The 10,847-nt window shown below is 47.6% G+C and overlaps 1 protein-coding gene across 1 annotated transcript in view; it reads right to left on the bottom strand.

Moving 5' to 3' along the window:
- Positions 1–10,632, bottom strand: part of FAT4 (FAT atypical cadherin 4) — a 139,854-nt gene extending 129,222 nt beyond the window's left edge. Inside the window, exon 1 of the mRNA XM_053403450.1 lies at positions 5,149–10,632. Within this exon, the coding sequence (XP_053259425.1) occupies positions 5,149–10,560 (5,412 nt within the window). The 5' untranslated portion in view covers positions 10,561–10,632. The remainder of the gene's footprint in view (positions 1–5,148) is intronic.
- Positions 10,633–10,847: the final 215 nt, after the last annotated feature.

Here is a 10,847-nt window from a genome sequence, read left to right on the forward strand (position 1 = left end):
CAGGAACTGTATTTGTACAATGTAGCTGGACCATAAAGAAGGCTGATCGCTGAAGAATTGATGCTTTTGAATTATGGTGCTGGAGGAGACTCTTGAGAGTCCCATGGACTGCAAGAAGATCAAACCTATCCATTCTGAAGGAAATCAGCCCTGAGTGCTCACTGCACAGATCATGAAGCTGAGGCTCCAGTACTTTGGCCACCTCATGAGAAGAGAAGACTCCCTGGAAAAGACCCTAATGTTGGGAGAAGGGGACGACAGAGGACGAGATGGTTGGACAGTGTTCTCGAAGCTACCAGCATGAGTTTGACCAAACTGCAGGAGGCAGTGGAAGACAAGAGTGCCTGGCGTGCTCTGGTCCATGGGGTCACGAAGAGTCGGACACGACTAAATGACTAAACAACAACACTATATTTAGGCTGCAATCCTGTAAACACACTTAGTTGAGAATAAGTGACTGAACTTAACAGGCCTTAAATTTGTGTAGATATATACTGGACTACACTGTTATTAGTACTTAGTCAGTATACTAATCATGAGTATATTGTGTTTTTGCCACTAATCAAAGATCAGTCGGAAGGGGGGAACTCTACATTTAATTGCTAGATCCTTGAAACACTGCAAAATAGCAACCATGCTCCTGCTGTGTTCTTACGCAGAAGACTTCAGACCTGATAAAAAACCTATTCACAACAAACAAAGCAAAAGAAGCTCAAACAATTAAAAAGCTGAAACAATCCCTGCCTCTTTTAGTGGCAATATTTCTTTATCATTCGGACAGCATGAGGCTTCATGATGGATTACAAAAACAACAGTGGCGGAAGGGGAGACTGGGGAGGGGGAAGAAACACCAGGGAGCCTAGATAGTTATATGAAAACTCCTAGGAAAACATCAATCTTTAGTTGTGCAGAGGTATTATATATTTTAAAAAATCTAGGCATCTTAATCATGCTTCCAACAGATTCCTTTAGAAATCGCCTGACTTCTCACACAGAACCAAATGAAAGCAACAAGCTCTATAAACGTAAGTTTCAAATACATTTGTAAGTCACCCCAAAAAATTGCATCACACAGCATGATTGCCCCAAGTTTAGGTGCCTTCCCCTCTCTGCATCAGAGCAGCCTTTGGTGCTCCAGATATGGCACATGATTGCAATCCTGTGCACAGTTACTTATGCTAAAATCTCTTTGAAATCAATGGTACTTCATATTTCACACAAGTGAACAGGACTGCAGGCTGAATGTGTATAGGCTAGAAATGTATGAGGTTCGCTGCTCTGCGATAAAAGGCAGGATATCTCCCCCAACATGGCATGTTTAGCACAAACAATACCACTCTGGTTAGAAGCACTCAAAATTAACAGTTGAAACCTGGTATATTCAAGTAAAAGTACACCCTGCCCCACAATATTCCTCCCCAACTTCAACAACACCTGGATTCCATAAGAAAGTAACATCTCAAATAATCTATAATTCAACAGGCCGTCATGTGAGCAATACAATACAGGTGGGTGTGGTTATGCAAATTATTTTGAAGCAGCCCCCCTCCCCCGCTTCCACGCCAGTGAGGTACCAGTGACTGGAGTGTCTTGGATTATTTTACTTCCAATGTTTCTATTTGTTTGAACACATGGGGGATTGCTTACACCTTTGCCATACATAGCGCAACTCCTATTAAATCACATCAAAAACAGTCCTTGATCATAAAGGAACGAAATTCTACTCTGTCTGAGGATGCAGCTATACAGCTGCAAATAAAACATTCTAAGTGTGTTTTGACGCGGGTGGTGCTATGGTCTAAAACCACAGAGCCTAGGGCTTGCCGATCAGAAGGTTGGTGGTTCAAATCCCCACGAAGGGGTGAGCTCCCATTGTTCAGTCCCAGCTCCTGCCCACCTAGCAGTTTGAAGTGCAAGTAGATAAATAGGTACTGTTCTGGCGGGATGGTAAACAGCGTTTCTGTGCGCTGCTCTGGTTCACCAGAAGCAGCTTAGTCATGCTGGCCACATGACCCGGAAAAACTGTCTGCGGACAAACGCCGGCTTCCTTGGCCTATAGAGTGAGATGAGCGTGCAACCCCAGACTCATCCACGACTGGACCTAATGTCCAGGGGTACCTTTACCTTTAAGTGTGTTTTAAGTGCAATATACAATGTGGCACTAGATGGTGATGGCGAGCCTTATGGAAAATTCAATGCATTTTTTTAAAAAACGCTTTAAAGAAAAGCATTTTCAGAACTTTTTTATATATATGTAGATTCCACCTGAATTGTCACTGTGTGTAAATTGTGAGGATATTTGTAGCATGTCATTATACAATATGAAAAGGAGCACATGCCAATCAAAGCAGTTATTCAGAATCTCCTGTTCAAAATACTTGCTTAGCACAGGGCAGGAAAGCCCTGACATAGAACTTAAATGAGCACCGTGCAGAGCATGAAGTTATGTCTATCTTGTCCTTCCTCCCCAAAAATAATAAAATCATGAAGTTGGAGGGAACCCTGAGGGTCATCTAGTCCAACCCCCTGTAAGCAGGAATTCTGCCCAGAGCCATCCCTGGGTGGGCACAAACCACCAACCTTCTGGCTAAGAGTCAGACGCCATGACCCATTGCACCACCCAGGGCAGCAATAAGATGTTACTTTTAAAGGATGCTGCTATTTTAAAGGGGGACGTGGATTATTATTCTGCTTCTTTGGAAAAATTATAACATTGGGGTTTTAATCCTATGCAGACTTCCCACCACCTATGTAATTGGTTTCAGTAACAGACCGTGTGGTGCAAATGGAGGCACTTGCCTAACCTCCCAGCAGGTGAATCGCTGCTCTTTATCAAGAGGAAGAGGGGGAGAAGAGAGGAGTTGCAAACACACCACCAGGAATGGTGTATTGGCTCTGCCAGTGCCTTTGCACCACGCTGAACTTGCCACCACCTTCCCTGTCCCCTCCTCACGATAAGCTTCTGTTACTCACCTGCCATTAGGTCAGGTAAGCATCTCTGCCCCACTATGGTGTCCACTACTGAATGGTTTTGTCAAGCTGATATTTAACCAATATAAAGCCCCCTGAAAGCTCCTGGTGAAACATTTATTTGAAAATCAGCTGTTTTGGCATGGTGACGCCATGGATCCAGCCGCCCAGTAGCAGCGTCCTACTTACTGGGACAGGGCGGAGGTAACTCAGGGCATGTGCAGGCCTTCTAAGTAATCACCTGTTCCTTCCACAGACACCCGATTATTTGCATGAATAGGTCTTGAACCTTCAATTAAGTGCATTCAGGTAAGAGATTGCAAGCTTAGACTTAACTTTCCCATAATCGGATACTATATATTAACACCCCAATTCATAACATCTTTAAATTAAAATGTGAACCTTGTTTGGCTTAGCCCCTTTGGTTTAACTGAGTTGAACTCATAGTTGGAGCTGAAAACCTGTTGATAACATTATTTCTTCCGTAATAAAGCACTTTAAGATTCCTTCTAGTAATATGAATCATTCATTATAACATAGCAACAGCTGAAATCTCTAATATGGTCAAATTCCTTATTGATCTTTCTCATGAAGCCTTAATAAATCATGTAACAACAAATTATGCTCTTTTACACGTTTTCAGCCACTTTCTGCCTTTAAAACTTATTGTGAAAAACAAATGCAAACGGCGTTTTTGCAATCGCTGCTGTCCACAAACTCAGTTAATCTCAAAGGCATAATTCCAGAGTAAACTGATGCAAGTACAGTATACTGACAGAACAAGAAATTTTGGAGTTTTACAGTGCAATCTTATGCAAGTTTACTTGGAAGTATGTCCCAGTGAATTAAACAGGGCTTATTTCCAGGTAAGTGGGTGCAGGATTAAAGCTTGCAATCTTTTCCAACTCCCAAGTAAACGTTCAGAGGGTTGCAGTGTGGATTAGCATATTGATGTCAGTCTTTGGAATATGCAATTGTGTTCAGTTTCGGAACTAAAAGGCTTAAGACCATGAGGGAAATGTTTGACTCATTCTACACTTCCGGCATCCCCTGCTGGTTGAGTATAGAAGAGGTTCTGCTCCGAACTGCCAGTGCACAAAAATGCAATGACTCATGCAGAAGTCAGAGGAGCCTGAACAATGTCAAAATGGGGAAAAAAATAAAAGCCCCGCCTTGTTGGCTGAAGAGTTTCCAAATTTATCTCTCTGGAAGACAATACCCATTCTAGCCACATGAAAGATTATACAAATATGCTTGCTTAACAGCAAAACACCTTCAGCAGAAACAGACACTTGGCAGAACATTAAGATATCATAACTAATGTTTTGGAATCCGTTCACTCTAAATCACCAATCAGGTTACTAACAGAGTCTTTTTAACATTCACCATTTGGCTTCTGTAACAACCTAAGGGTATCAGCAAGTCTTTAGACACAATCCTGAATATTGGCAAGACCAGAGGAATAGAAGCTGTGTTCAGAGGTGAAGGGAAACTCATTTGGAAGGGAAGTCAAAAATTTCCTGGGCCTTGTCCAAATGCTCTAGCATTGAACAATGATCAGTAAGAAAACAGTCCACTCTCTCGTAGAAGCAGCTAAAAACTCAAAAGTCTACTTAGCAAGTTAAGATAAATTGAAGTGATCAGCAAGAGGCCTAAGAGAAAGCCCCGTATCATACAGCATTTTTCATACATGGGGAAAATGTCACAGCCCACAGTTAAAGCCAAATAGTTAATACCGAGTGTTGGCTTGTGCAGTCAGAACGAAAAGTCACTTATGTAGAATGCTAATCAGCTCACGGATGTCAAAGAAAAAACAACTCTGCTTTGCTCCAACACAATCTGTTGAGTGGATATTAATGCTGAAGAAAACAACATGCAATTTCAAAGCGAAGAAAAAAATTCCAACAATGAAAAACCTTGGTACCTGTAAAACAGCTGACTTCTGTAAGACAAAGTCTGCAAATCTATACATTTTTTCCTGGAAGTAAGTCCCTCTGAACTCAGTGGGACTTACTTCTGAGAAGTCCATGCAAGTCTACTCTGAAGTAAATTCCTCTGGAAGCAAGGGGACTGGATACAAAAATATGTACAGGAGAACAGCATAAATGAACTGAGCTGACAGGACCAAAAACAAAACAGCTATTTACTTTTCAAAGAAATAAATAAAAGAGATGTTACCTCTGCTCTCTGAGTTCGTGGCAAAGCAGCAGATTTTTCGATGGCATAAACGTCCACAAGATACAGGCGAGCTCCTTGTTCCCGGTCCAAAATGGCCGCAGTCTGGATCACCCCGGTGTGGCGCCCAATGGTAAAGAGTCGGCCAAACATTTTGTCTTCACAACGCACCGAGACTATGAAATACTCCACTAGAGCTTCAGTGCCCCTAGGACTAGCTGCCTCAATGGATATCACATCTGTCCCAATAGGCTCACCTTCTTTTAAAATGGTGATGTATTTTGGCTGAGTGAAAACAGGCCCATCAAGTCCTTGCAGAATTACAGTCATCTCAGTGGTGGATTTCCTTCTCTCTGGGCCAAGATCTGTGGCTGCAACGATGAAGCTGTACATAAGCTGAGATGGCACTAAGGTTGTTGACACTCTCAGGTCCCCACTGTATCGATCCACGATAAAGGTGTCTGTGTCCCCGTTAATTATTTCATACTCCACCTCCCCATTTGCGCCTTCATCAGGATCCGCGGCAACAATCGTGGTCAGAACTGTGCCAATCACAACAGAGGGGTCCGCAGCAAGGGCATTTTGTGATACAAAAGTAGGAATGTTGTCATTCTGGTCAGTTACCAAAATGGTCACATTCTTCAAAGCAAACTTTCTAGATTCTACAGGGACAGCCTGGTCAGTTGCTTTCACTGTTAGCTCAAAGAGATTAGCAAACTCACGATCTATTTCGGCACTGGTATATATTGTTCCTTTGACTTCGTCGATACGGAAGTGGTTCCCTCTTGGCATCTGCTGAATGATTGTATAGGTCAGCTGCCCATTAATATCTGCATCTGGGTCATGAGCAGTTACAGCAATGACTGAGGTGCCAACGGCAATGTTCTCAACAACAGACTTAAAGATATCTCCAGGTGGGAATTTGGGTGGGTTGTCATTATAATCCCTGACATATATTACAACAGACATGGTAGAGGATTGAGGAGGCCTTCCTTTGTCTTTTGCAGTGATGTTTAGTTTATACATGGACTGGGTTTCAAAATCCAACTTTTTGGCCAGGAAAATGCTGCCAGTGTTGGGACTGATGCTAAACGTCCCGTGATTATTTGTTCCTGTAATGCTATAATGAAGGTCAGCATTGTCCCCCGAGTCAGAATCAGTGGCAGTAACAGAAGACACAAGTTCCCCAATCCTCATGTTTTCCAAGACATCAACAAACAAAGTTGACTTGGGAAAGGAAGGGCTGTTGTCATTTTCATCCAGTATGTCAATGTTCAATGTACAAACAGAGCTTAGGGGAACCACCCCAGAATCTACTGCTTGGATGGTAAGTGAGTAAGCTGCAGTAGCTTCGTGGTCCAGTTTGCCAATTAAAGTCACCTGACCAGTGCCACTGTCTATTGTAAACTGGTTTTCTTCGTTGCCCTTAATGACAGAATAGTGGATCAGTCCATTATTGCTTTCATCAACATCGGAGGCAGACACCCTTAAAACGTGTGTCAGGTTTGCAGCTAGTTCTGATATTGTAGCTTGGTAAAGTTCTTTTAAAAACTTGGGTGCATTATCATTGATATCCTTCAAGTAAACCTGCACAGTTGCCTGGTCCCTTAAAGGCTTTGGCAACCCCTGATCCATCGCAATGACTGTAAGCGTAAACACAGCTGCTCCCCTCTGCCTCATAAGGGATTCCCTGTCCAACTGATGAGTGCTTGTGATTTCCCCACTTATGGCATTCAACTCAAAATCAGGCTGCATGTGTTCAAATGAGTATCTGACTTCACCGTTCGACCCAGAGTCTTTGTCAACAGCACTGATTTTACCTACAAAGGACCCACCATTCTGCTCCTCCTCATAATAAAAAACATAATTGGTACTGTTAAACAATGGCCTGTTATCATTGACATCTTCTAGAATGACAGTGACGTTTACAGTGGCACTGAGCGGTTCCACAGCTCTATCAGAAGCCTCCACCAGTAGCGTGTATCTTTCCTGAAGTTCACGATCCAGCTCACACTTTATATACAGCTGCCCATCTGGAAATATGCCAAAGGCATCTCCAGTATTTCCTTCTATTATGGCATAAGCTATTTCTCCATTTGCACCTGAATCTCGGTCAGAAGCATGCACGCTAAAGAACCTGGAGTTCACAGGCTCCAGCTCAGAGATGGTGACTTCATAGGAGAGCTGATCAAACACGGGTGGGTTGTCATTTACATCATGGACAGAGACTGTTAAAATGAAACTAGAGGAATGCTGAGGGACCCCCAAATCTGTGGCCATAATCTCCACTTGATAAGACCCAGCATTTATGTCCAGTGGCCCTGTCAAGCTTACAGCACCACTCTGCTCATCGACATTAAATAGGTCCTTGGGATTTTGCTTAAGGCTGTAGAGGACCTTGCCGTTCACCCCTTCATCAGGGTCAACCGCTTTGGCTTGGAAGATGGTATGCCCAGTACTCCAGTTCTCAACCACATTCACACTTTCCACTGCATGCAGGAAGTGGGGGGAATTGTCATTTAAATCTCTGACAGTTATATTGACCAAAGCATCCCCCGTTATTGTCCCACCACTCGCCACCACTTTGAGCTGGTAAAAGGCCTGCTCTTCCCTGTCTATGACGCTGGCGGTGGTGATCAGGCCTGTCATCTTGTGAATCTCAAAGATACCCCTCTGATCGCCTGTGGTGATCAGGTAAGTGATGTTGGTGCTCAGGTCCATAGAGGAAGCGGAAACACGGCCTACGTGGTAACCCAAGGCAACATTTTCAAACACCACAAAGCTGTAGATATCCTGGCCAAACACCGGGGGATTATCCTGGGTGTCTAAGACAGTGACAGTAACGATGGCTTGGTTCTGGGACTGGAGGTTGCCACCATCACTGGCCACTACCTGAAGCTGGTAAGCAGTCTTTTCCTCTCTATCCAGGACTGTTTTGGTGGTGATAACCCCCGTTAGGCTATGAATCTGAAACCTGGAGGTGTCTCCTGCCGAGATGCTGTACCTGATGGTCCCATTCAGCCCAAGGTCGGGGTCACTGGCAGACACAGTGGCTACATAACTGCCTGCAGGCTCATTTTCTTGGATGTGGGCAAAGTACTGGACAGGGTAGAAGAGGGGGCTGTTATCATTCACATCAAGCAAGCTGACGTTAACCTGAGCCACTGAGGAGAGGGGAGGAGAGCCCAGGTCAGTGGCTAGGACCTGCAGGGTGTAGTGCCCCTGTTCTTCCCGATCTAGCTGTGAGATTGTGCTGAGCCTGCCTGATATAGGATCCAAGCGGAAAAATCCCCACGGAGCAACCGACAGACCACCCGCCACCCCTCCCGGCTCAGATTCTTGCAAGGAGAAGCGCACTGTGCCATTATCTCCCAAGTCGCCATCGGCAGCAGTGAGAACTAGCAGCTCAGTTCCGGAAGGGGAATTCTCTGCCACAGACACATGATAACCATCTGGCTGGCCAAACCGGGGCCTCTCGTCATTAACATCCAGGATATTCACAACCAGCTGGGCATAGGAAACTTTGGGCTGCACACCTTGGTCACGAGCACTGACGTTTAGCACTACCTGGGAAGCTATCTCCCGGTCTAGCCCACCAGAAGCTGCTGTGCTTGGGCCAGAAACCCCCAGGAGAGGCCTAGCCATGCTGGTGTCAAGGCTCTTGGTGGTGACTAGGCCGCTGTGCTCACTAATACAGAACCAGCCCAGCTCATTGCCAGAAACAATACTATACTTGAGGTTGGCGTTAAGACCAGAGTCACGATCCGTAGCACTCAGGCCTTGCACATAGCTCCCAGGTGGCACCTCTTCACTGATATTCACTTGGTACACCGACTGCCCAAAGACAGGCGGGTGGTCGTTGATGTCGTTCACAAAGATCACCAGGCTAGCCACGGAGGAACGGCTCACCGGGGCAGGAGCAGCTCCTTCGGGGCTCAGGGCAGAGGGGAGGGCACTGGGGGATGGCGGGGGAGCCCCAAAGTTGTCCATCACAGCCACGGTGAGGTTATAGGTGGGTATGCGCTCCCGGTCCAGAGCAGCGGCCACTTTGATAAGGCTCAGGTTGGGGACTTTGCTGCTCTGCACCTCAAAGTGGCGCTGCTCATTCCCACCCAAGATGGACACAGAGATATTCCCATTGGCCGCCGGCGAGTCAGCATCACTCACAGTCAACAGCGCCACCACTGTGCCAGGCGCCGCATTCTCATCCACAGAGGCAAAGCGGGAAGTGGCCGGGAAATAGCGGAATTTGACCCGTGGCTCGTTATCGTTCACGTCGAGCAGGCGGATCAGAGCCTCGGCGCGGCCACTTAAAGCAGGCACCCCGCGGTCTGTAGCCTGGACGGTGAGGGAGTACTGACGCCGGGACTCGTAGTCCAGCGCCTCCCGGATCCGGATGACCCCGCTTTCCGGGTCCACCTCAAAAGGAAGCGCCCCCGTTCCATCTCCAGCAGCACTTTCTGTCCCCTCCAGGCGGTAGCGGATGTCAGCATTGGTGCCCTCATCAGCATCCGCCGCCGTCACCTGCAGGACACTGGCCCCAACAGGTGCATCCTCAGGCACACGAGCTTGGTAGAGGGTCTGGCTAAAGACTGGCGGGTTGTCATTTATATCCTGCACCGTGACGTTGACTTGTAAGTATCCACGCCTCCGCGGCTCCCCTTTGTCCTCCACCTGCACCAGCAGTTGGTAGGCCGGGGTGGCCTCTCGATCCAGCCCGCCACGAGAGACCAAGTGCAGGAAGGCCCCTTCCCCACTGGGGTTGAGAGTGATGTTGAGCCGGAAGCGGCCCTCTTCGTTGCCACCCACGATGCGGTAAGAGCTGTGGTCCACGCCATTGGTCCCGCTGTCTGCATCGGTAGCCGTGTCCAGGATAAGCTGCCGGCCGCTCCCCGTGTCCTCCTTGAAGGTCACCACAATGGAAGGGTCCGGGAAGACGGGAGCATTGTCATTCAGGTCCAGCACCACCACACGCACCTCGCTGGGGTAGGTCGGTTGGCTGGAGAGCACCACAAGATCCATCACATCGCTGGCCAGGCTCTCGCGGTCGATGGTGGCCCTGGTGTGGAGGTCTCCTGAAGTGGCATTGATGGAGAACAGGGCGTGGTGCTCACTCAGGCGATAGGTGAAGCCCGGTCGGGTGGCAATGGTGCCCACCCAGGTGCCCGGAGGTTGCTCCTCCAGCACCTGGAACAGCTGCCGGGGCTCAGCTGAGGCGTGGAGCGGAGGCAGCAGCAGGAAGGAGGCGAAGTAGGGGAGAAGAGGCCAGGTGGAAGAGCCCATGGTGCAAGCGAGGATGTCGGAGAGGGGCAAAGATCCTTCCTCACAGCCAAAGGCCAACCGAGCAGGCAAGCCAAGACAACCCAGAGATGCCCAAAGTCCGTGGAGAGTCGGGCGGGCAGCGCCAATCCACATCACCAGCGGAGCCCAGGTGGGGAAGTGCGGGTTGTCATGGCCTCCGCAGCCGCGGGCATCTCTTTTTGCGTGCGGGGCAGGCGCCAGGCGAAACAAGTCCGAGAGCCGTCGCTGCCTCCCACCAAGGCGCAGCCTTCTCTTGTCCTGTTGCCCCTGCCCCTCCCTTCAAGCGACTTGTGCGGGCTGGGGGACCAGCGTTTGCCTGGCCAAAATGAACCCCCCGCGGCTCCGGGCTGGATGGTTACTCACAGAGAGCGAGAAAAGTCCGTCCAGTCCTTTCAGCAAAA

The sequence above is a fragment of the Podarcis raffonei genome, chromosome 9, assembly GCF_027172205.1.
Source record: "Podarcis raffonei isolate rPodRaf1 chromosome 9, rPodRaf1.pri, whole genome shotgun sequence".
Classification (NCBI taxonomy): domain Eukaryota; kingdom Metazoa; phylum Chordata; class Lepidosauria; order Squamata; family Lacertidae; genus Podarcis; species Podarcis raffonei.